At 35.6% G+C, this 27213-nt stretch overlaps 1 protein-coding gene across 2 annotated transcripts in view; it reads right to left on the reverse strand.

Annotated features, from left to right (window-relative positions):
• Positions 1–4283: 4283 nt before the first annotated feature.
• The window catches only part of PDCD6IP (programmed cell death 6 interacting protein), a 73586-nt gene continuing 50656 nt past the window's right edge, over positions 4284–27213 (reverse strand). For both annotated transcript variants that reach the window (XM_015132340.3, XM_015132339.3), the window contains exons 11-18: positions 27090–27201; positions 25693–25862; positions 18243–18491; positions 16985–17119; positions 15750–15844; positions 7149–7272; positions 5849–6036; positions 4284–4939 (exon numbers count right to left, since the gene is read on the reverse strand). In XM_015132340.3, the coding sequence (XP_014987826.2) occupies positions 4765–4939; positions 5849–6036; positions 7149–7272; positions 15750–15844; positions 16985–17119; positions 18243–18491; positions 25693–25862; positions 27090–27201 (1248 nt within the window). In that variant the 3' untranslated portion in view covers positions 4284–4764. The remainder of the gene's footprint in view (positions 4940–5848; positions 6037–7148; positions 7273–15749; positions 15845–16984; positions 17120–18242; positions 18492–25692; positions 25863–27089; positions 27202–27213) is intronic.

Genomic DNA, 27213 nt, shown 5'->3' on the forward strand with positions numbered 1-27213 from the left:
CCCACCTCGGCCTCCCAAAGTGCTGGGATTACAGGCGTGAGCCACTGGGTCCAACCCATCCCCTACTTTTTAAGAAACAACATATGGCTGAGAAGGAAAACAAGAATATTAATGCTTTTAAAATTACAGGTAATAGTATTTCAAACAACTAGGAAACATAAAAGAACACATAATTCAAGCAATGAAAGACAGATATAGAAAACAGAAAGGATTAAATATTTGTATCAGACAAAAATATCAAAAGATCATTTAATTTTACCAAAATCGTTAAACTTACCTTTTAAATTACAAAAAAAAAAAAAAAAGGTTGAGTCAAGTAACTAAATCTAAACATCTCAAACTAAAGCAGGTGCACACATTAGATTAGAAAACCTGCTAATACATCCAAAAACAAAACAACAGTAGTCATATAAAAAGGTAGCCAGGTGCAATGGCTCATGCCAGTAATCCTAACACTTTGGGAGGCCGAGGCAGGTGGGTCGCTTGAGCTGAGTAGTTCCAGGCCAGCCTGGGGAACATGATGAAACCTCCACCTCTACAAAAAAGATATATATATAAATTATATATATATATATAAATTAGCCAGGCATGGTGGCAGGTGCCTGTAGTCCCAGTTACTCAGGAGGCTGAGGAGGTTGAATCAACTGAGCCTAGGAATTTGAGGGTGCAGTGAGCCAAGATCGCACTCCAGCCTGGGCAAGAGCGAGACCTTGCCTCAAAAAATAGAATATACTGCAAGATAGAAAAGGGCCACTTCATGTTCACAATAAAGACAGACTTGATGAGTGCGAATCACGTGGGCTTCAAAGTGTGTAAAGCTTAAAACAGCTAAAAATATAGGAAAATTTAAAAACAGTGGTAAGAGACTTGAACCTCTTCACCTGTATCACTTGTGTTCATAACTTAAGCAACTTTTAAGCAGAAAGGATCACGGAAGCCACAGAACTGAGAGAAGCCAGGATCCTTTGCAGAGCACCAATGAGGAGAAAAGGCAGACAACTTGGATGTGTCCCAAACCGATAACCTACAAAGGTAAGATCAGTCATTGGGCAGGGACACAGACTGGCAGTAGCTTGTGGCCTGAGCCTCGGTGGGATGGAGCCCTCTGGTTCACAGGCTCTAGTCGATCTGCTCACAGGGCATTCCTAAGCCAATCCTGCCCTGTGGTAGTGGTAAATACTAAAGCAGGCCAAGCATGCAGCTTCTCAGTCACCTTCACGCAGGCTGCAGCAGAACCCATCCCCACTCCCCTGATTAGCTGATTATTATGGTAATCTTGCTGATAATTTCCAAAAATTGACCTAAAAAGTGGTATTTGAAAAGAATACTCCTAGAGTAAATCACATAAGCAATGAAAAACATGGCCCATCCATGACCACTAAATTATCAGGTTGCAGGTGTAAAAAAAAAAAAAAAAAAAAAATTAAACACTATCTCCCTTTTGTAGTCTCATGCATTTAGTCAAACTGGGTATTTTTTTTACATTTTCCAATTCACCATTTGTCAAAGAAATAATGGAAACTATAAAGCTGAAGAATAAACACTTTAAATAAGAATTCATACTCCAAAGAAGTAAGAATCTTTCAACTTTTATTTCTAGGATACATTCATCTGGACCCTTTTTTTTCTTTACAATTTTCCCCCTAAGATAAATGAATACAATAAAAATATAATCCAACTACCAGCAATGTTTCTAACCAGAAAAGAATCTAAAATCTCTGGTGTGATAATATAGGATATTTTTTAAAAATATAAACTTCATACCAGAAATAAAGCCTGAATATTCTCTTTCTTTAAAAATATAATTTTTCCTTCTTTGCTCTTCCATGTAAATCTTATAATGAACCTGTTATTTCTAATGTCTATTTTTAATCCAGCAACTATAACACTACCTAGCAGGGTTTTTTCCTTTACACCTTGTTCTGTACTGTGAATCAACTAATAATTGCAAACGTCTCTAAAAAGTGAGATGCCACTTGGCTGTAGCAAGATTCTTCAAGAGATGCTGAAAATTAAAAAACACAAAAAATCCCTATTAGCAAACTGAAACCTACTTAACAAATTATATTATCCTGTTTCTGAAATCAGAACATGTATAAAAGCACTTTTGCTAACTGTAAAGCTCAAATGGAAAACATTTTTAAAAATCTGTTTTGACTATAAAGACTGCTGACTGGGATAGAACTTTAGGGACACGAGGCTCTGTGAAATCCATTCTTTTTTTCTGTAACTTCTTAGTTTTGAAGGGGAGGATTATAAATTGCAAACAAGCTGGGGTATGGATACAGGAGTATCTCATAAAGATTGATTGGTTTGTGGTGATATGTGACTGTTTTTCTTAACTGAGAATAAAGACCAAGGGGCACAGGGAGAGTTCTTAGATCAACACTTTATACCAGACTGATAAAAACTAGACAGTGTTTTCCCTACTTCTGACTAGTTCCTCTATGCAGAGCTTCATTATTTAAGTATAATCCAGTTTAAAATAGTATTCCAAAGCTCAACATAAATGGTCTGGGGATGATTTCCTTTCCTTGGTTTAGGAAGATAATAAAGCCTAATTATAAACATGGGTACAACACACCTGAACCACAGAGTAGTACCCTTCCAACTCCAAATCCACAGTATTATCCGTAACAGCAATAAAGGGCTGCATTTCGTGTGATTGATTGTGCCCAGACACAGGTGACCAAAAAGAAACCAAAGGATGAGTGAACTGACAAGAGGAAAAGGGTTTCGGTTGCTACATTTAAAAGGTTACACTAACAGAGCCGATGAGAGTCAGGTGTGCTGTGGCAGGAGCAGCTGTGGGGGCCTCCTTTCCTAGTTTCTGAATGATCTTCCTGTGGCTCTGGGAGCAGGCCCAGCATGGGGAATGGGCTAAAAGGCTTATACATCTCTTTTTGGCCCTCAGATGCACTTACCCTTTTCTTTGGTGCCCTCTTTCCCCAAGAGAATATTCAGGCCAATTTTGTTTTTTCCTTTTTTCTGCATTAGTAAGACATTATAAACTAGCAATTTGTAATACCTCTAACTCTCACTGAGTGTCTTATGTTAGTATAAAGTACCTCAAGTAATAAGAATGTGGAACTTAAATGCCACTTACAGAATAGTCAAACAAGCCCATGTCACACTTTGATAATCCAAAGTATTAAATCTTAGCAATTGATAAAGTAAAAAACTATTTTTGCTAAGGTTTAACTATTGGACTTTAAACCAATTTTAATATTCCATGAAATCAAAGCCATTGAATTAACATGCCTTCATGTTTCCTACACACAACAAAGTTTAAAATATACATATATTTTTAAACCAATTCACTCCCTTTTACAATCATACTTTCATTCGAACATTTAAAATATAAATCCAAACTGTCAATGAAAACAACAGTGGGACAAGCAACACTATCATTAAAATGAAACAATAATGCAAGAAAAGGTCAGCGTTGAAACTCAGAAAATAAACATAAATAGATTCATTGGAAATCTGCTCATACGCCTAATGTGTTCAGAAATGAACCTCACATAAAACAGATCCCACTGCGATGTTAGACAACTCATTCCTTTCTCATTTTCTCATTCCATGATGCATGTCTTCACTATTTTTACTGAGGTTTATACAGTGAGTAGATATCCTAACGGCAGAGATGAGTATTAAATACATAGCCTACTCCAGAATTGGCATATGTTCCCAACCATTTTTTTGTATGCTCCTTGAATTATAAAATAGTCCAATCTTTAAGGAAAAAAAATTAAATGGCTTAGATCTATTCATACATATTGGGCATTAAATGTCACTAAGTTAACACAGTAAGGTGGAAAAAAGGATAAGAGGGTACAGTAAGTGTTCCCCAAACAATTCCATTACATTATGAAGTATTGTCAATGGCATATTTATTTTAACCAGGTTACGGGGAAAAAAATGCAAGAATTATTACCAGAATTTGCATCAATTTTCTGGAGAAGCGAACAATAAAACATTAAATATACACATTTATTTGTATATTTATTTGAAGAATCTTTGGTAGCAATTGCTTGTTTCTTCCACATTATAGGACTTTTTAAAATAAATGTCAAAAGTCGTTTACTAATCAGCATATGAAAGATAAACTATGATACTATTCTTTTGGTTTCCCTATAAAACGTCCTTGATAATAACTTGTACTATTCATGCACTTAAAAAACAGTATATGTTTAACTCATATACATACAAAATGAGACTAATACCAGAAAAAAAAAATTAGACAGTAATGAGAATCAATAACAAAACATAACAATGACAACTGTTCTTAAGTAATTTATTTTAAAATTATAAGATTTACAATGCCTTGATTATGCAAAATAGCATAATGGAAATTAAACCAAATCAATAAACCAAAGGGAAAGAAAACTTAATTTTCTCGAGTATCCATACTTAAACCATCTTTGTAAGTATCTGATGTCCCAACCGTGTCTTATGTAGAAAGTATAATAGTTTCAAATGTTTCACTTGCAGGTTTAATTTCTCATTTTCAATTTTTATGAACTGTAATACAATTTCAAATCCTATTATACCTAGTGTTTATACTGCAACAGCAGCAAATCTCACATGTGTAATCAAATGTGGAAGTGGGGCACAGCTTCTAGCTGTAGACAGAAATTATACACTGCATTCAGTCCAGGAGAGTACATTACATTAACCAGAGCGTAGAGTTTAGTACACTTATTGCAGGGTTGGTATTTCTTTCCCTCTGATCTGAATCAGCTGAGCTGCTGAGCAGACATATTACTGCTGTGGATAGTAAGACTGCTGTGGGGGCTGAGGGAAGGGGTATGAAGGCTGCTGGGGTCCTGGGTATGGAGCCTGTCCAGGGCTCTGGTGATACACTGGTGGATATGGCATATTATACTGGCCATATGCATAAGGATTATAGCCCATGGGCATGGGCATTTGGCAATACCTGATAGGGAGAAGAAAACAAAAAAAACTTGGTTGGTAAATCAAATACTAAAAAATAAAACAATAATTATTCTAGAACTACGTTTTTCATGAAAGTCATTTCTAATTTTTAGTCTATTAAAGAACAGTGGAGAAAAACTGTTTCAAGGCACTTGTCAGAGAAAAGCATTCCTATCCTGTTCTTAATTACAACAAAAGAGTACCAAGTGTTTAATACTATCCAAAAAAATACCGAAGAAAATAAGATTAAATATTCAAGTATTAAAAGAAAGAAAAACTATAGAGACCCTTCATTTTAACGTGGCAAAACCAGTCATCTAAATACATTCCTCTTCCACAATATTCAATATTCACTGTGATGTACATAAATTTACAACTTTAAAAGTTCTAATATTTGGAAGACAACATGTACTTACTAAGTAAAATTTAGAGCACACCTTAAAAGGTAGTCAAATGTTTGGATTTTTAAGATTAAGAAATTATCACAGAGGTTAACCTTTAAGAAAGTGCAACCCATAATTAGATAAATTTCTATTCAACTGTTTATTAAATGCCAAGTATTCTAAGTATAGGGATGTAAATAAGGCCTTATCAGTTTTGCTATGCTACGCTCAGAAAAGGTACCTGTTTATCACCTAAAGTCCAAGGAAACACCTACTGAACTCTATACAGAAGAGATTATTTAATATAAACCCAATATGTAAAGTATAAAAACAAATTTTAAAAGCCTAGGAAATAGCTATTTATGTAAGTGACCATAACATTATTTTCATTTCTGGATAAGCTGACAGTGTAGCTTATTCATTCATGACACTTCCATTTGTAGAAGGGGTGACCCTGTTTTTAACAGGTTAGCCAGAGCCTAGAAACAATATTAGCCAACTTGGGATACATGATGTTGAAGCCTTACCCAGGATATCCTGGATAGGTGGGATAGGGTGGTCCCTGGGCCTGTGGAGGAGGAGCTGAGCCAGGTGTTTGTGATGGAGCTGGTGCAGCAGTCCCAGCCCCCACTGGAGCTGGAGCAGTAGCAGAAGGAGCTCGATTTGCTGGAAGCACAGGTGGTGGAGGCCTGGCTGGGGGCTGGGGCTTAGTAGGCTATAAGAAAAAGTCAGCATTGACTATAAAATGTTTCATTTCTCTCAAATTGCTATTAATTAAAATTAATAAGGACATATGAGAAACTCTAGAATCCAACCAAATATATTTTTAATTCCCATTCTTAAATACTGGCTTATTACTATAGAAATATATCATAGTTGAATAATTCTCCAATCTGTGGAAACTCCATAGCCACTGCTCTTTTCCTGGTGCCTAATATTTAATCATTTACTGCTTCCTGAGTGGCTGGACATTTGAGGTGGAAGAAAGCAGCACAGGTACTGTTTACTACCATCATCTCCTCCCAGTCCCCAAACTCTATATGAAAAATGTCGAACACCAGAAAATTTTAAAAGAATAGTATATAAAATAATCACACATCTGCCAATGAAGTTCAATAACTATTAACATTTGCCATTTCTGCTTTATCTATAACTACATACATATATATTTGCAGAATCGTTTGAAGTAAGTTGCAAACTTCATGACACTAGCCCTAAAGACTTCAGCACTCAAGTTCTCATAAGGATATTACCCTACATAATCACAATACCATTTTCATCCTTAAAAAACTAATGCTATTCCCCAATGTCATCAAATATCCACTCCAAATTCAATTTTCCCTAATTAACACAAAAAAGCTCATATAGCTATTTTTATAAACCAAAATCAACTCAAAGTTCATATATTGCATTTGATTGTAAGGAAACTTTCATCTCTTTTCATCTAGAATATGCCCTTTTTTTAAAACCTATGACACTCACTTTTAGAAAAGATCAACTCAGTTATTTCATATAAATGTCCCATGTGATAGATTTGTCCAATTGTTTCCTAATGGCATAATTTAACTTCTCATTTTATCATTTGTTTTATTTGCTGTAAACAGAAAGTTTGTTTAAGGGCTTGATTAGATTCGGGTTAAGCATTTTTTTGGTTAAGAATTCTTGAATGATGCTGTGTTTTACATATCGCAAAATATCAGGAGGTTGGTTACCTGATGCAGGTGGTAACCACTAGATCCTTCCTATGTAAACCATGTTTTATCCATTAAAACAAGTAATCATCACTAATGTAAAACCTCTGTTTAAAATATTTATTTGCCTACTAACCGGCATGGTTCTTGGCGCTGGAGTTGGAGGAGTTGGTGCATGTCCTCCGGCTGGCGAGGACTGATATGCAGGTGTAGGAATTGAAGGAGCACTAGGTTCTCTGGCAATGCTTTGTTGCAAGTCCCTTATCAAAGACAAAGTGTTAAAAATTAACATGACAGAAAACAATGAACACACATAAAATACCAGCTTTTCTTTTCTTCATACATGAAACATAGAAAACAGATTCCAAACAATGATGGCATTTTAAAATATACTACATTTCAAATTAGTACAGCGACTATGGAAAACAGTATGGAGGTCCCTCAAAAAACTAAAACTAGATCTACCATATGATCCAGCAATCCCACTGCCGGGTATATATCCAAAAGAAAGGATATCCGTATATTGAAGAGATATCTATATTCCCATGTTTATTGCAGCACTTCCAACAGCCAAGATATGAATGCAACCTAAGTGTCCATCAGCAGATAAATGGATAAAGTGTAGTATATATATGCAATGGAATATTATTCAGCCATAAAAAAAATGAAATTCTGTCATTTCCAGCAACACGGATGGAACTGGAGGACATTATGTTAAGCGAAATAAGCCAGGCACAGAAAGACAATTGCATGTTCTCATTCATATGTGTGAGCTAAAAACAAGCAGACAGAGAGTAGAATGATGGTTACTAGAGTCAAGGAAGAGTAGGGGGTGGGGATCAAGAGAGGTTGGATAATGGGTACAAAAATACAGTCAGATAGAATAAATAAGTTCTAGTGTTTAATAGCACCATAGGGTGATGATAGTTAATGGTAATTTATTGTGTATTTCTAAATAGCTAGAAGATTTGGAATGTTCCCAACACAAAGAAACGGTAAACGTTTGAGATGAGGAATATCCTAATTACCCTGATTTGATTATTATACATTGTATTCATGTATCAGAATATCACATGTGCCCCACAAATATGTGATGAATATCCTAATTACCCTGATTTGATTATTACACATTGTATTCATGATCAAAGTATCACATGTACCCCATAATATCTACAATTATTTATCAATATAACAAAAACTGAAAAAAATAAAATATACTACATTTCTATTCTTGACTAGAATCTAAATCCTCTTTCTTCCTACTGTTTAATAAAATGAAGTTGTATCTTTTTTCTATTTCTGAAGACTAGGGGAAAAAAGTAAACATTTTCAGAGATCACAGTTATAGCTAGAGTAAGAAACATGTCAAACTGGGCAAGTAATCCTAAAAGACTGCCCACCCTCTAACAAAAGGTAGTCCCTGGATTTTAAAAACTCCTAACATCATCTATCTAAAAGTTATCAGAAAACTACAATGACTCATAGTTATGTAGCCAGTGTTTTAATCACTTTATCAGTGTTTATACAAAGTAAAACAGATGAAAAGGCTAACCTTTTATGCAAACCATTATGCAAATTTCTAGATAAAAACTTTCTGAAGATATTCAAAGAAATGTGGCATTGAGATATTTTATGTTAAAAGATAACACATGACCTGTCACTAAGGTAAACTCATGAAAGACATATTGCTGAAAATACTCTTACAATTTAGTACTAAAAATTAGAAAATTTTGTCTTCTCTAACAGTAATTTGAAATTCATCCCACAACCACACTAAACAATACCTAAGGTAAAATGCACTCCATGTAATACATGATGTCAATCATCTTTTCACTGCACTGATTAATGTACACAGAGAAGTAAATATGACATGTCCCAAAATGTCTGAGACAGTACCTTTTGCCCTGATTTAACAAATAACAGCAAAGCCCCACATCGTCCGCATCCCCTCTCAAGAAGGGCCCCAATCACTCCAGACATAAAGAAAACTACATTCATCAAAAAAAAAAAAGCTACTTCTTAATACAAGTAAATAACTGCTTATTATTTATTAATAAGTTTTTAATATCAAAATTCTGAAAGGTCAGATTTGGAAATATCTAAAATATATATATATTATAAAGCTTTAACACAATACCTTTTTTCCTTTGATAAACTCTAGGGATGGAGGCAGTAAATAACACATTTATAGGGCAAATGATAATTTCCTAGCCACTTACAAAAGATATAAATCAATGCTATTAAATAAAACCAATAATATAAAAGAGCAAAAAGATATTTAAAAAATGCCACCAGCATTCCTATGCCCAACAATCTGACAATGGTTTTGAAACCATTAGTAAAAAGAAAGTAAAGCTCAGAGTAAAACACTCATTCTTCTTAAACTCTTTAAATTTCTGATGAAAGATTTCAATGAAAACAGAAATTAAAAAGCAAAGCCTCCAGCTAATAAGCATATAAAAAGGACATATTAGTCATCAGGAAAATGAAAATTAAACTCATACAATGAGATAATACTACAAACCCAGCAGAATATAGCTAAGGGCAAAAATGTGGAGCAACCAGAACTCTCAGATATTGCTAGGAGGAATATAAATTAGTACAATCGCATTGGAAAACTATCTGAAATACCAACTAAGCATACACATATCCTTTGACCTAGATATATACCCAACAGCACTGCATATAACATGCTCACCAAAAGCATGTACTGTCTAATACAGTAACCACTAGCCACATATAGCTATCAAACATCTGAAATGTGGCTAGTCTGAATTGAGATGTGTTGTAAGTATAAAATACACATTAAACTGGGCACGGTGGCTCACCCCTGTAATCCCAGCACTTTGGGAGGCCAAGGCAGGTGGATCACGAGGTCAGGAGTTCAAGATCAGCCTGGCCAAGATGGTGAAACCCCGTCTCTACTAAAAATACAAAAATTAGTCGGGCTTGGTGGTGGGCGCTTGTAAACCCAGCTACTCGGGAGGCTGAAGCAGAGAACTGCTTGAACCCAGGAGGCAGAGGTTGCAGTGAGCCGAGGTCATACCACTGCCCTCCAGCCTAAGCGACAGAGCAAGACTCTATCTCACCCAAAAAAAACAACACACACACATTAGATTTCTAAGACTTAGTATGAAAAAAAGTAAAATATCTCTCATTTATAATTTTACATTGATTATATGTTAAAATGATAATACTTTGGACATACTGGGTTAAATGAAATACTGAAATTAATTTCACCTGTTTTTTAACTACAGCTACTACAAATTTTACATTTTCCATTGCATATGTCACTGCATAGTACTTCACCATATAGATATAGTTTTATTTAATTAACCAGAACCAGACATTTGACTTGTTTCTGTATTTTTACTGCTACCAGCAATATTGGACAGCAGTGATTTACAACATTCATGCCAGCACTATTTACAAAAGCTCAAAAAACTAGCAACTACTCAAAATATTCAACAGAATAAACAACTTGTATATTCACATAAAATATATACAGAATTGAGAATAAAAGATCTACAAATACACACAACTTATACTGATGAATCTCACAAATATAATGTAGAATAAAAGCCAGTCATAGAAGAGTACATCATATGTGATTCTATTTATATGCAATGCAAAAACAGGAGAAAGTAATCTATGTTCTCTCACAAGTTAGGATAGTGGTTGCCCTGGAAGAGAAAGATAAAGAAAGACTGACTGGGTGGATGCATTAACAATGCTTTTAGGGTGCTGAGAATTTTCTGTGTATTGATCTAAGTGCTGGTTGCCTGGGTGTACTCAGTTTGTGAACATTCAACAAGATATACACTTATGTATACTTTTCCAGTATACATTATATTCCGTAAGATTTCAAAGTATTTTGGCCTTGAGTATTAACAATGACTAACAAAATAAACTCTCAGATATTCAAAAGCTAATATTATATGGCCTACTTTTCCATCTTTCATTCACCTTTCAATCACTGAGCTGAAAATATTTGACAAGTGTATACAATAAATATACACACAAATAGCAACAAACCTGATTTTTAGATATATGAATTATAAAATATTTAAAATGACAATATTCCAATCTTTCTTCCTTAGAATATCCAGAGCTTCCTTGTGCATAAACAAGTCAATTTCTATGTTTATTATTTTCTTCCTTTTTACACAAAGCATACTCTACACACTGTTCTGCATCTTTTTACCATAACTATCTTGAAGATCTTTCCATATCAGTAAATTGAAAACATCCTGTTTTTTAAAATAGCTGCACAGCATTTCACTATACAAGTATAGCTTTATTTCAGCAGCCCTGGTCACTTTGTTTCTACTTTTTTACTGCTATTTGCAATGCAGAAATGAATAAGCTCATAAATATGTCATTTCTAGCATATTCTAATATATCCTCAGAATAGATTCCCAAAAACAGAATAGCTGGATTAAAGGATGTTTGCGTTAGTAGTCTTATTCTTTACAGCTAAACTGCCCAACACAAGGATTGCACCATTGTGTATTCTCACGGCAATATAAAATCTATTTCTCCAACATGTGACAACAAAGCATGTTATCAAACTTTCGGATTCTTGCCAAACTGAAAAATATTATTTCAGACTAATTTTAATTTGTATTTTATAATGAATGAGGGCATTCCTTTTTTTATTTCATTTATTTAAGAGCCATTTATATTTCCTTGTCTGCAAAATTCTGTTTGTGTCTTTTCCTCAGTTTTCTATGGGGTTTTCTTCTCATTGATTTCTAGTTCTTTTCTAAATAAAGTAAATTAGCCTTTTGCCTGTGAATAAGTTTCAAATATTGGATTCCCAATTTGTTATATCCTGACTCTGTTTACCATATTTCTGTGAGGAACTTATTCTTTTTTTTTAATACCTTCTGGAATTTAAGTAGGAGTTATTAGATGCTGCCCATCCCAGCTTTATTAAGGAATTCTCCATTCTATTTTACACCTTATATATCATTTACAAATTTCAAGTTTGGTCCACTCAGAATTACTTTGGTATAAAGATAACTTTTATTTTCTAAATGGCTGGGCAGTTGTCCACAACCTCTTCTGGTTGGCTGAAGATCTTTTACACTAAATTCACATATGTATTTGAATCTATTTCTATTTTCTATTCTGTCTTTGTCTAATCATGTACCAGCATCACTGTGTTTTAATTAAACATGGTATTATATACCTTAATATCTGGTAGAACTAGTATCCCTTCACTATTCTTTTTACTGTTTTCCTGGCTGACCTTGTTTCTTTTTCTACTTGAACTTTAGGATCAACTTGTCTAATTCCAAATGAAAAGCTGCTGACATTTTTAATCAAAAGTATGTTGAATGCATATGTTTATTTCTTTATTTATGTTTGTTATTAGATATAGGGTCTCACTGTTGCCCAGACTGGAGTACACTGGCTATTTACAGGTACAATCATAGCGCACTACAACCTAGAACCCTAGGGCTCAAACCATCCTCCCACTTCAATCTCCCAGGTAGCTGGGACTAGAAGTGCAAGCCATCACGCCCAGCTGATGTATAAGTTAACTTAGAATTGACATCTTTATGAAGTTGAGTCATCCTATCCAAGGACATGTTTTTTAACTTGCTCAAGTCTTCTTTTGTGTCCTTGAAATAGTGTTTTCTTCACATAGATCTCAAATATTATAAACTTATATTTTATCTTTTTTGTTGCTATTTTAAACGGGTCTCTTCCTCCATCTTATCTTCTAAAGGCTTATTTACATGAAAGTCACTGATTTCTACAAATTATATTTATGATCAACAACTTCAGTAATAATTATTTTATTATTTGCAGAGTTTTGGGGTTTTCTTGGGTTTTCAAGTAGTTGTACAATCATAATGTCTGTAAATAGTGCTAGTTTTACTTCTTCCTTTCCAATTTTTTAATTTCTCTCTCATGTGATTGCCTTGGCTGGTACTGCAGTACAGTATTTAAAAATAGTGCTGATAGTGGTATTTGTTTTCTGTTCTTGACTTGAGAGGGAACTCTTTATAGTGCTTCTCCATTAATCACTATACTGAGTTTTGGGCAGAAATATACACACACACAAACATATATATATTTTCATGTTATGGAAGTATCTATCTTCTATCTATTCTTATTTTACTGAGTATCAGAAGACTCATTTTCTCAAATGCTTCTGCCTCATCTATTAAGACAAACCAGTGATCCTTCCTTTGATATGAAAACACTAAATACTGAATACTGGAATAAACGCCCCCCCCTCCCCTTGTCAATAATTCTTTTTTAACGTCCTGGTGACTATTACTGTCAAATACTTTATTTAGGACTTTTGCATCCATATTCATAACTGAAACTGGTCTGTAGACTGTTTTGTATTAATTTTTGTTAGATTTTTTATCATTAAGACTAATATGGAGAATACTCATCTTTTTTTAGGCTGTGGGGGTGGCTCACACCTGTAATCCCGATCACCTGAGGTCAGGAGTTCGAGACCAGCCTGGCCTACATGGTGAAACCCTGTCTCTACTAAAAATACAAAAATTAGCCAGGCGTGGTGGTGCACACCTGTAATGCCAGCTACTCGGGAAGCTGAGGCAGGAGAATTGCTTGAATCCAGGAGGCGGAGGTTGCAGTGCGACAAGATTGCATGATTGCACTCCAGCCTGGGTGACAGAGCAAAACTCCGTCTTTTTAAAAAAAAAAAAAAAAAAATCTTTTTTTTTTTAAAACATTTAGAACATTTTTAAAACATTCTATTTATTTGCTTTTTATAGGTTTAGCAGAAATATTCTAAAAGCAACTGACCTGCTCTTTCTTAGAAGAAAATGGTAACTTCTCTCATGAACATGAGCAGAGAGGTGAATGAACATGAACATGTTCATTCTCTGTTCATGAATATGAACAGAGAGATGAATAAAGATCTAGTTGCCTGAAAGGGTCATCAGTATAAGATTCTTTCAGCTCTTTATATTTATTACTAATGAATATGAACTTTAGGATCAACTGGTTTAATTCCAAATGAAAAGCTACTGACATTTTAAATCAAAAGTATGTTGAATGCATACGTTTATTTATGATGGTTTTTTATGTACCCTAAGTACAGTTTGGATATAAAATCTTTAGCTTGTATTTACTATATAAAATCTTTAACTCATATTTACTATCCTTGAGATTACAGCAATCACTCCACTCTCTTCTAGCATACAGTGCTTTCAGCCTAATTTTTTTCGCCTTTTTATAAATTGACTTGTTTTGCCTGACTGCTAAAGGATTCTGCCATTATCTTTTAAGGCCAATAATTTATATGCCTTGAAGCTGACAGTTCTTGATCATTTTCCCCTACCATATGATACACTCTTTCAACAACCTTCACTTACTTCAAGAAAATGTTCTTGAGTATCATTAAGTGTTCTGTTTAGAGAACGTTAAATAACTGCTCTGTCTGGTTTTTCTTCTTTGAGAGAAATTCAATTTTGCATATATTAGGTCTTCTGTGCCCATCTTCTCTCTAATCCTTTATAATTCTTTCTTGACTTTGATTTCATTTTAATTTCCTAATTTCTACTCTGTGTTCCTGTGTGTTCTTCAGCACTTATTTGCCCTTTGTGCTCCTTCCCATTTCGTGATGGTTTTATTCTTCCCTTCTACTTCTTTCCTGAATTCTGACACCTCACATCTTATCACTTCCTGTTTTCTTACCATATTCCTGCAGTTCTGGAATTTCTGCTCAAAGTGTTCCTTGGAGTGCTCGCAGTCCCCAACCTTTTTGGCACCAGGGACCAGTTTCGTGGAAGACAATTTTTCCACAGGGGAGCGGGAGATGATTTCAGGATGAAACTGTCCCACCTCAGATCATCAGGCATTAGTCAGAGTCTCACAAGGAGCGCACAACCTAGATCCCTTACATGGGCAGTTCACAATAGTGTTTGCGCTCCTATGAGAATCTAATGCTGTGGCTGATCTGACAGGAGGTGGGACTCAGGCAGTAATACTCGCCCAGCCACCTGCCTGCCTGCCACCCACCTCCTGCTGTCCAGCCCAGTTCCTAATAGGCCATGAACCAGTTACCAGTCCATGGCCCCAGGACTGGGGACCCCGGCCTTAGAATGACTGCCTTCTTGCATTTGTTGTTGTTGTTGTTGTTGTTGTTGTTTAGTTCATGGTCAGATCTTTGCTCATAATTTTCATCTATTCTGTGGCAATATTATTTTGGTAAATGTTCTTCATCTATGAAGTTTTATTAAATTTTGTTAATGTTTTTTACCTTTTATCAGCACTGTGCTACTCTGTATTGATTACTCAGCAGGAAATGAGCTGTATGTTAACTGGCCCTGCTTTCTCAGCAGCCTCCTTCTAAAAGTGATTTTGCTGGTATTCTCCGAGCTATTCATGCTGTCTCCTCCATGTTCTATAGCTGTAGTTTTATGTAAGGAACCTACTTGCTAGTTCAAAATAAATTGCTTGTATTTACTGGCACTTCCTGAGATCTGCCACCTGAACTGTTTTATCATTTCTGTGACCTCACTGTACTTCCTGCATCTAGAGTTTCTGCTTCTTTTCGTCCTTTCATTCCCAGATTGTGCAGCTGTTTGCTTGTTGCTTTGTAAAATACTCGATCTAGTTCCTTCTTCCAGGAGAAAAGGAGGGAAATTGCTATCTCATATTACCAAATTCACACCAAAAGTCTCTACATGATTTTTTAAAAGAAAATTCTTTAAGTACAATTTGATACACAAAACAGACTTACTTTAAGAGTTCATCTCTTTCTGTCTTCCGCGCAAAAACTATATCACTGCATTTGTTCTGGAACCTGACCAGGATTTCAGTCAACTCATTGTAAAACTATAAGCAAAGAACAAATATAAGTAATGAACAAGAACAATTTTTTAATCCAGAGAGTAATGTGATCTAAAGCTAATTTGTCAATGATAGTTAAAGCCGAAGAACTGAAATCTGCATGAGATACATTCATACAATTTACTAGGCCCAACAACTTAATATTAAATGTGATCCAAGATTCCTAGAGAAAATAAAAATAAAATCATTTTTACAGAACATTATCATCAAAAACGTAACAAGTTAAAAGTTTCATGATCATGAAAATCTTCCTAATTCCTAGAGAAAAGTCAATTACTTAATAACATTAAACCTATTTAAGTGGAAGGATTAGGTTTTCATACTCACTACAGAAATGCAAGCACACTGCAGAAACCCTTAAAAGAATTTCTAAAGGCTCTCTGGAGGGTTTTCTCAGCTTACCTATTTAAACAAAGCATTTTAAACCAAATTAAAACGGCATTTTACTATCCTATTTGGAAGGCTTTGCAGTATTTTCACCCTTTCTTCAGAGGGTTTTACATTTTACCTACTGTATTTGTATCAAGGTAACTTTATTCAGTGAGTATTACGAAGTTAAGTACCAAAAGGAATTATGCATCTGAAAAAACTTAAAAGTCACTGCTCCCTCAAAAACAAAGTAATTGGTAAAAAGAAATATAAGCAAATTCCCTAAACTTTTTAAAGGACAAGACAAGAAAGTACTTACATATTTAGCAAGCCCTCTTGACGCTTGGGCAGGCCACAAGTCTGTCCTCAGCAAACCACCACACAGAATATAAAAGTCATGCCCCCCACCTTTTCTATCACAAATCAGTCCCCAAATTAGTCAATACTCCTGTCCTCTCAAAATTCATCAGTCAACTTCCTATCCCTTAAAAAGGTGTCACTGACATCTCTGCTAATTCCTGCTACCTCGAATATTTATACCCCTTTTCTGCCAGTTGAAATATGCAATCCCATGAAATGTTGCCACCTTCATTAAGCTTTCTCCCTCCTACAACAAACTTCGCAGAGACAATAGCGTTAAAGCTAAAATTCCAGGCAAAGAGTAATTTGGTTCAACTGGAAATACCATTTAACTTCCAAACTATACGTTCACATCTGTACTTGCTAGCTATGATTCCTTTTGCATGTACTTCATACCTTTGTGCCCTCCTTCAAATTAGCTACCAGTTCAACAAAGTTGTCATATGCAGTAGCTAAATTCTTCAAAACTTCTTCTCTTAAGTTAGCTTCATTATTAGATTGTTTCATTTTCGAAAATTCCTGATGTGAGACCTTGTTAAAAGAAAGATTTATGTATTTACATTTATTTATAAAATATAGCTCATAACATTTTTATTGATCTTTTCCAATTATGAAAATCATATGTAATTAAATACATATCCAAAATTACTAGAATTACCTAGTATACTCTTTTGAAGTCTCATTATGCTTTAAATCTTTCTTAAGTAAAAATTTCAAAAATCCAATAGGAGTCAAAACAACCAATAATGACCATGGATTTCTATTAGTATATAACACTTGCAAAAAATATAACATGAAAATTATTTTACCTTTTGGAATATTTTATATCATATATAGATACAATATTTAGGAGTAGAAATGCAAGTTTAATTCTGCACGTTAACTATTAAAAGAGCAAAATTTCAAGTCTTTGTTAGTCCAAATTACCTATCTGTAAACACGAACACTAACTTCAAACTTCTCAACATATTTAGTTTGCATTATCTTTTAAAAAAATGACTGAAGTCTGTACGTATGTTAGCCATATAATTAAAGGTATCAGTAATTCCAACTAATTTCGATTTTCCTCCTATATGGAAAAAAACCAAAGCTATTAAAAACTTGGAACCATGAAAAATATCTGAAGTATCAAGCACTCCTAAGTAATATGCAACATTTTAGCCATAGAAATGACTTTGTTTCTGCAGGGCGTGGTGGCTCACGCCTGTAATCCCAGCACTTTGGGAGGCTGAGGCGGAAGGATCACGAGGTCAGGAGATCCAGACCCTCCTGGCTAACATGGTGAAACCCCGTCTCTACTAAAAATACAAAAAATTAACCAGGCGTGGTGGCGGGCACCAGAGGCTGAGGCAGGAGAACGGCAGGAACCCGGGAGGCGGAGCTTGCAGTGAGCCAAGATCGTGCCACTGCACTCCAGCCTAGGTGACAAAGCGAGACTCCGTCTCAAAAAAAAGAAAAAAAAATGACTTTGTTTCATAGATATAAATAAAACTGATGTGCCAAGTTTAATTTTACAAAATACACATGTATTAAGTTCTACTCTTAACTACAGATATTCTCCAATGTCATTTTCCTAATTGAATATAGGTTTAGTCCAGACATATCCTTTCTGTAATTTTTAAAACATAGATCTTATTAAATATATGAATCTCACCTGAATATTTTTAAGAAGTCCTTCCTGTTTCTTTAGAGATTCTTGGACTTTAGTTGTAAGACCTCCATAGACTCGATCTAGTTCAGTAACAGAAAGAGCTTCTTCATTTATCACACCATCTTGAGCCAGAGCTGTCAAAAACTTGCTTGTCATGTCAAAATTCACAGCTTTCAAGTCATTCTCCAGACCCTCTCTTTCCTTCTTTACTTCATCAAGATTTGACAATAAGGATTTTAAGACATTTACAACCTAAACAATAAAAAAGACACCTTAGTTTAACTGAAAAAAAAAAATTTCAAAAAGGAAATAATATATAAAGGTTCATTCGGGCTAAGAGAGAGATGGTTTCTCAGAGAGCCAAATATAAATTGAACGTCAGGTTTATATAGACAGACATTGTACCTTCAGTTGACTCAGATTAAAACAAAAGCAGCATTAATAACAATAGCAACAGCTACAATTTACTGAACTCTTATGTGTTAGGCACCATGCTAAACACTTTAGAAATATAATTTTATGTATTCCTTACAATACCCCATGGGGTATATATATTTATGACCCCTATTTCAAAGATAGGGATAATGAGTCTCAGAAAAATTAAGTGACATAGTTATAGAGCTACCATGGGGCAGAGGTGAAATTTGAGACCTAAGTCTGACTAATTACAAAACCAATCTCTTAGCCACTCTACACTATACTCCCTCCCGACCATGGTTGTGAAGCAGGGGAAGGTATGATTTTGTAGGTAAGTAGATATCCTATTTTGCCTAGAGAGACTGAGAGACACATAGAGAAATAGAGGTGAACATAGAAATACAGACAGTTATGAAGCAAGCATGGTAGATGGAGAAAGAAATAGAGAAAGATACAGATATAAACCTATATACCACACATCTATTTTATACGCTGGGAGAGGAAGAAGGTAAGAGGGTTCTTGTGCCTCTCTTCAAATATCATTAAGAGTTTTAGGCCAGATGTAGAGGTTCGAGCCTGCAGTCCCAGCACTTCAGAAGGATCACCTGAGCCTAGGAGTTCGAGACCAGCCTAGGCAACAAAGTGAGATCAGCCTAGGCAACAAAGTGAGACCCCATTTCTACATTAAAAAAAAAAAAAACTAGCTGGGCGCAATGGTGTGCACCTGCAGTCACAGCTACTTCAGAGGCTGAGACAGGAGGATTGCTTTAGCCCAAGGGATCAAGGCTGCAGTGAGCCATGATCATGCCACTGCATTCCAGCCTGGGTGACAGAGAGAAACCCTGTCTCAAAACAAAACACAAAAACAAAATAGAGATTTATCTCTTGTATTCAGTCAAGACACTCTCTGACCTATACCCACATGATTCATAAACACCCCTTCATATTAATAGTGTTCAAGCACCTTCTAATGAGCACTTTCAAGTTGCCCCTTTCACTCATCTCTTCATACTTTGCTAGGACCACCACGAAAAACATCAACCCAATCTCTCTATTCTGCTTGCCCCAATGAGGCTCATAGAAAGAAAATTGGAGGAAAGACAAAGGAAGAAGAGGGCACCATGAGCCCTGTCTCCACCCGTCTTTCTCATTACCAGCAGCAATTCCAATTCTCATGGATCCCCCTACCAAATGCCTGTTTCTAAAAATTCCTATCCTACTCTTCCTTCCACAGTCTTAGTTAGCTCCTTAATAGGAATGTCCAATGTAACATCCCTTTGTGAAGACCAGAGACTCAAGGTTTCTTCTAAATGTAGGTGAATTTCCTTTTTGGCCTCATTTACACCCATATCTCCTAAATATCCTAATTTTAAAACGGAAGGAAGTGAAAGGAAAAGAAGGGGAAGGGAAAGGAAGAGAAGGGGGAGGGGGAGAAGAGAGGAAGGAACGGGGAAGGGAAGGAGAAAGGGAGTGAGAGAAAGAAGAGGGTACAGGGGAGAAGGCTGTGGAAAGAGAAACATGATTCCTAGAAAACATCAAACCACAGAAACTCTAAAAGGAAGGAGGAAGAGAAAGAATCACACCTGGGTGGATATGGCAAAGTCTGTTTAAAGACCTAGTAGAACTTGATATTAGATGATGTGAGTAAAACTTTTCTTCCAAGTGACTTCCAGGATATATTATTAAATGAAAAAAAAAAGGGTACAAAGGCATATCTAGTATACTGCAATTTGAGTGAGAGAGAAGGAAAATCAGAAAATAAATATACACATATATAATACGTATATATGTATATGTATGTATTCATAATTTTGGGGGGTTTTTTGTTTGTTGTTGTTCTTGCAAAAAGAAAATCAGTAAGGACAAACCAGAAACTAACAAATATGGTTACTTACAGGAAATATACAGGAAAGAAGTAGAAGGAAAAGGAATGAGGCTTTCTGCATGTACCTTTTGAATCATGAACATTTACACACTCAAAAAACAAGATTAAGTCAAAACTTGAATAAGGAAACAAATGAACTAATGGTCTATCAAAGTGAAACGTAATTACATAGAAAAAAAGTAATTGCATAGGAAAAAAAAAAAAACACTTCAACTCTGACTATACTCCCTTAAAGACCATAATGGACTTAGTTACTGTGCAATCAAGGACAGGTTACTACTTAGAAAATCCAATTTTCTCAACTGCAAAATGGGCATAATAGTACCTATGTCAGGACTGTTGTGAAGACTGAGATAATCTATATAAAGTGCTCAACATAACTTCTAACAAAGGGTAAGTATTCAATCACATTACCTAGATTAGGAAGAAAAGCTAACCACAACTTCCATGGTATCTAACCAGACGGATACAGAAGCTTTCTAACCAGATGCTACAGAGGGCCAAATAGTTAACAAATCCTGTGATATTCAAAAATGCAATAATTCTAACTTTCTGGAAAAAAAAAAGCCATTTCAAACAACCAATTTATGAACAAACTTGTGGACTACCACACAAAGATAGAGATCCCTTGTATTATGAACATCTTTTTAAAAAATTTCATACACAGTATACTAGTTTAACATAATTCAGATTATATGACACTGGCCTCATTTTAACAGAGTAAATGAAGTAGAAAATGAATTAAACTGCTTCCACAAATGACCAAGATAATAAGAAAACCACTGCCTACATTTTCTTATAAATTCAAATTTGAGGTTTAACATGTTATCAAAGTATATAAATAATTAGAATCCTAGGGTATTTATTTCTTACATACAGCTCCAGCTATCTTTCAACTGCAATTAAATGTATCCCTTTATTAAGTTAGGCTGCCAGTGATGATCATTCAAACAAATACTTTTTGTTTTGGGTACCGTTCTAGATGCTATGGACACAACTACTAACAAAAACAGTCTTTTCCTTCATTTGGACACCAGAGAGGATTAAATAAATATGCAAAGGGGAGGATTAAACAAATACACAAAAATAGAATAATGTGGGTAGACAATGACAAAGACGGAGAAGAGGTGACATCTGAGACTAATGAAAAAGAGGTAATAGCCACGGAAATGGGAAGAAAGCCCTGCACAGAAGGAAACGCAAATGTAAAAGTCCTGTGGCAGGCACAAGCTTGGCAGGATCAAAGGAAAGAAAAAAAGGCCACTCTGGCTAAAGTATAGTAAACAAAAGGCAGAACAGCAGATGAGGTCAAACAGAATGGCAGGAATGGCTTCACCTAGGTTGTCAATACTTTGTCTTTTAGATCAGAATCTTACAAACTTTTTTGGTAAAGGACCAAACAGAAAATATTTTTGCCTCAGTAGGCCACAGTCTCTGTTGCAGCTCTTTAACTCTGCTTTGCAGAGTGAAAGACAATGTGTAAATGAATGAGCGCAGCTATGTTTCAACAAAAATGTATTAACAAACACTGAAATCTGAATTTTATATAAAGCCCATATATTAAAACATTCTTTTGATTTTTTTCCAGCCATTTAAAAAATGAAGTAGAAAGTTTTACATTTTTTTAAATGAGTTTCACATTTAAAAAATGTAAAACTCATTCTTAGCTCATAGGCCATACAAAGAGAAGAGGCAGGCTGGATTTGGCCCACAAGCCAGTTTCCTGACCCCAGTTTTAGATTTAAAACCCTCTGTAGCATTTAACAGCACCAAGTACAATATGAGACATAAGAAATGCCCTCAATGGTCTGGGAGCGGTGGTTCATGCCTGTAATCCCAGCACTTTGGGAGGCCAAGGCGGGTGGATCATGAAGTCAAGAGATCGAGACCATCCTGGCCAACATGGTGAAACCCCGTCTCTACTAAAAATACAAAAACTAGCTGGGCATGGTGGTGCACACCTGTAGTCCCAGCTACTCAGGAGGCTAGGCAGAACTGTTTGAACCCAGAAGGCAGAGGTTGCAGTGAGCCAAAATTGCACCACTGCACTCCAGCCTGAGTGACAGAGTAAGACTCCATCTCAGAAAAGAAAAGAAAAGAAAAGAAAAAAGAGAAAAGAAAAGAAAAGAAAAAAGAAAAAGAGCTACTCGGGAGGTTAGGCAGGAGAACTGCTTGAACCCAGGAGGCAGAGGTTGCAGTGAGCCAAGATTGCGCCACTCCACTCCAGCCTGGGTGACAGAGTAAGACTCCATCACAAAAAAAAAGAAAAAAGAAAGGAAAGAAAGGAAAGAAAGGGAAGAAAGGAAAGGAACGGAACGGAACGGAACGGAACGGAACGGAAAGGAAAGGAAGGAAGAGAAATGCCCTCAATGAAATCTTCTATTTTACTTTTATAACCTTGTCATTTTATTTTCAGAAAAGGCAAATAAGCAACTATCTTTACAGCAATGAAAGCAGAAACTTGATACATTTACCCTACACTAAAGGTAACCTAGAGGAGTTTTTTTGTCTCTTTATGTTAGGGACCAAGGTGCTCAGCACAGTTCTGGAATAGTAGGCCTTCAAAAAACACTTGGTGAGTAAATAAACAAACAGATTCCAGCCATTCTCAGTATGTCCATAAACCTTCTGTCATGAGGAATCAGGAGTAAAAGCTGTGTTTGCAGATCCTCCACTAGTCTGTGAATCCAAAAAAGGCACTCCTCTGGGAGGGCACACAGTTTTAAACAGCTCTCTTTATGCTGTACCTCTAAGGAAGTAAAGCGTTTTTTTTAAAGGCCCCCCCCCCCCCACCATTACTCCCAGCAGATGTAACACTTTGAGTGTAACTGAACATCATCCTTGAGCAAAAAAAGATGTTCCTTCCTCTGGCTAGACTCAGCCCCATATACATTAGGGCCAAGGCTTGGCCAGCCAACCATAGACTAGACTTCAGGCCACAGTAGATCATAGGCAACCAATCACAAGCAGTGATCCTAGGTATTTAATATAAAAATTTTTAAATACAGATTACCACTAGTCTGCAAAATTTTTCAGAGTATCTCAATATGTAAAACCAGATGCCTGAAGAGACTGAAAATAAGTAACTAGACAGTAGGCTTCTTCACAATAAAAGAAAAAAACAGCCCTACCATCAAACTTGGACTTTTTAATAAAACGTGTACATTGCATCATTCTAATCAGCAATCAAAAAACTCAGTTTTTATCATAAAAATTCTGGCTAAAATGTGTCATCAACTATTATGACAACCATCTGAAATAGCTTTGATAAACCTGATGCTTGCCTTATTTGATAAAGGCATATGACAAATGAATATACAGAGAGTGCTGAAATTTTTGTGGTTCCCTGTCAAGAAACTTCCATAAAATTACTTCATATTGAGTACAAAACTTCCTTTCTCCTGTGTAACACAACTAAGGATTAATAAAACTGATACAACTGAATAAAATATCAACAAATCAGTGCATACTAATGCAGATTTTGCTTAGCACAAACCACTTTTGCTTTTCTACCGAAAGCAGAAGAATCAAGGGATGAAAGCCACATAGTCTGAGTCATGTACAAGACACCAAAAAGAATACAAAGAGAGTACTAAACAGAGATCTTTTTCTAAAATAAAAAAGGTACCAGAATTTATTGCTGTTCCAAGGGTCTGCAGTTTCTTCTTCGGGTTCTTTGTTCTTTACAAGTTAACCTTCTGACCACCTCCCTTTTCTCCTCTACGTCCTCAAAGCAACTAACTCATATTCCTTGTTCCATTGGGTTCCCCTGTTACATTCAGGTTCAATGCACATTCAACTATGTAGCTTTCTCTTCCCTTTGAGAGGTGCCCAGTACCTGTGCATTTACCCTACACTAAAGGTAACCCAGAGGAGTTTTTTGTCTCTTCATGTTAGGGACTAAGGTGCTCAGCACTGTTCTGGAATAGTAGGCCTTCAAACACTTGGTGAATAAATAAATAGATTCCAGCCATTCTCAACATGTCTATAAACCTTCTGTCACGAGAAATCAGGAGTAAAAGCTGTGTGTGCAGATCCTCTGTACCTCTGATAACTCTCTAGACACAGCCACTACTCAGCCCTTCTCTGATCCTACACGTTTACTTTTTCTGCCTATCCACTCTGTTCTCGTAATGCGCCAATCTCTTAAGAAGCCTCTGAAGAGAACAGCTCCAAATTACTGAAATTTAAGTACTTCATCTAAATCCCCATAACATACTTCCTATACTTTCCCTGTGACATTTTTAAACTTCTTCCCTATATTACAGTCATCCTTGTACATGACTGATATTCCACAATGGATCATAAATTGAGGGTAAAGCCTGTGTATAATTCATGTTAATTTTCCAATGTATCCACCATAGTGCCTTACACAGAGCAGATATCCAGTAGGTCTTGGAATAAATATATGAAATATATAAAAAGCTTCTATGGAAAGACAAATAAGGAATGAAACTAATACTTTTCAGAACTTACTATCCCAGGAAATTCACTTTTTTCAAGAAGTTTTCAGCAGTATTTCTTGCCCTTTGGCTTGTTTTCCTGTGCAGAGATTTGGGACCTCTATCTTATTCTACTAACTTACCCTACCTCCAGTGATAGGCCATTAAATTATACTTGCACTTTCTCTTTTAGGACTTTCCAAATCAGATGCCCTACTATTCGATTTTCTCTTTCCTGTCATCAGTAGAAACACCATGATGGTGCTATCCATCTATTAACATGCACACCTTGTCAATCTTCATTTCAAAGGTAGTCCCAGGGAAACAAGGTGGAAGGGAGTATAGAATAATGTAAGAAATAAAGAATTTGTGTATCCGGCCATACCCAGTCCTTTCATTTCAGGAAATTTCTATACTTCCAAGTTTCTCTCTTTTATAAAACCCGAATTAAATAATGTTGACCTGTGAAGTATCTAAAATTTAGTTCAAAAAAGGGCATTCAATAAATGGAAGTTACTATTATAGGATAGTTAATATTAGTATAATTATCTATTACACAGTCTATATACTACTTTAAATATAACAACCCCAATTTATTTCTGCATTTTTTTAAAGATGACAATAAGAAAATTGGCAGTTCTTTATATAAAATGGCTTGAATGTGGTTTTCTTAAGCAGATGACCACCCACATCAAAATGCCCTTCTTACCTCACTGCCCTGCATGGTCTTTGCTGGATTAGCAGAAGGGATGGCAGCATTCAGCTCAGGCTCTGGCTTACACAAAAGCACGATGGTGTCACGATGAGACTGGTAACATTCTTTCACTTGTCCATCTGCTTGCACAGCTTTATCTAAAACTGTTCTGAAGTTGGTTCCCTCTGGGAGAAAATAAAAGTTTCGAGAGCATAGAAGTGATTCTAACAGCAACGTTTATGGGCTGGTTATATGTTGAGTTCTAGTTTCCAACTTTACTTATCTTCCCCTTCTATAGACCCCTATTCACTTAATAATAAAAACAGCTCCTAACAGTCTTTGCATTCTCGTTTTTGGAAAGATGACAAAATCACTTATAAAATCAAAAGCATAGCTATACCTTAAAATATACTTGGTAGTTATTATCTGCCAAATAAAAGCTAATTAATATTAATCTTTTCCTACAACTCATGAATGTAGGAAGAAATCATTCTCTCCAAAAATTGGTCCATTTATTTTAAAAGTACTCCTCTCTCAAAAGAGCAATGTGACTTTAAAAAAAAAAAAAAAAAGATTTATTTTTAGAAATATCTCAATAATATGCAAACTTTTTACAAAGATAAGTAAAACTAATCTGCAGCCACCATGAAGACAGCATTTATCTCAGCTAGCACAAAATCTTAATAATCCAAGTCTTAAGCAGCATAAATTTGGCCTCAAAATAACTTAAAGCTCTTTTTTTTTTTACCACCCAGGATTCACTACTAAATGAAAAAAAATTACAAAACCATAAATGCAATATGCCCTCATTTATATTTTTAAAATATGCACAGGGGCCAGGCATGGTGATTCAAGCCTATAATCTCATCAGTTTGGGAGGTGGAGGCAGGTGGATCACTTCAGCCCAGGAGCTCAAGACAAGCCAGGGCAACACGGTAAAACCTCATCTCTGCAAAAAATACAAAACAAAAATTAGCCAGGCGTAGTAGCATGTGTCTATAGTGTCAGCTACTTAGGAGGCTGAGGTAGAAGCATTGCTTGAGCCCTGGAGGTTGGGGCTGCAATGACCTATGATCCTGCAGCCTGGAGTGACCTATGTCACTCCAGCCTGAGTGACAGAGTGAGACCTTGTCTCAAAAAAATAAATAAATAAAATAAAATATGCACAGAGCTTGGAATAGAAAATGAAAGTTGGAGGATCATTTTAATTTTCACTTTATACCCTTCTTAAGAATCTGTACTTCTGACAATGGGCAGATTACTTTTGTGAACTTTTTAAATCTTTATACTAAAACTGAGGAAAAACAATTTCAGTAAAAATGAATTTACAACTGAGCCTAATTTAATCAAGCAAAAATGTGGGTCCAAATTGGGAATTTATTTAAATGAAGGTCATTTATACACATTTTTACCTGCTCTTAAAGGCTTATACAGTTCATTGGATGGTGTCCTTTGCCAGCGTTCCTTAAATTTTGCTCTTAAATCATTATCAGTTGCTTCTTCTTCATCCAACAACCTTAACGACTTTAAACGGAA

This window comes from Macaca mulatta, chromosome 2, assembly GCF_049350105.2.
Source record: "Macaca mulatta isolate MMU2019108-1 chromosome 2, T2T-MMU8v2.0, whole genome shotgun sequence".
NCBI lineage: Eukaryota > Metazoa > Chordata > Mammalia > Primates > Cercopithecidae > Macaca > Macaca mulatta.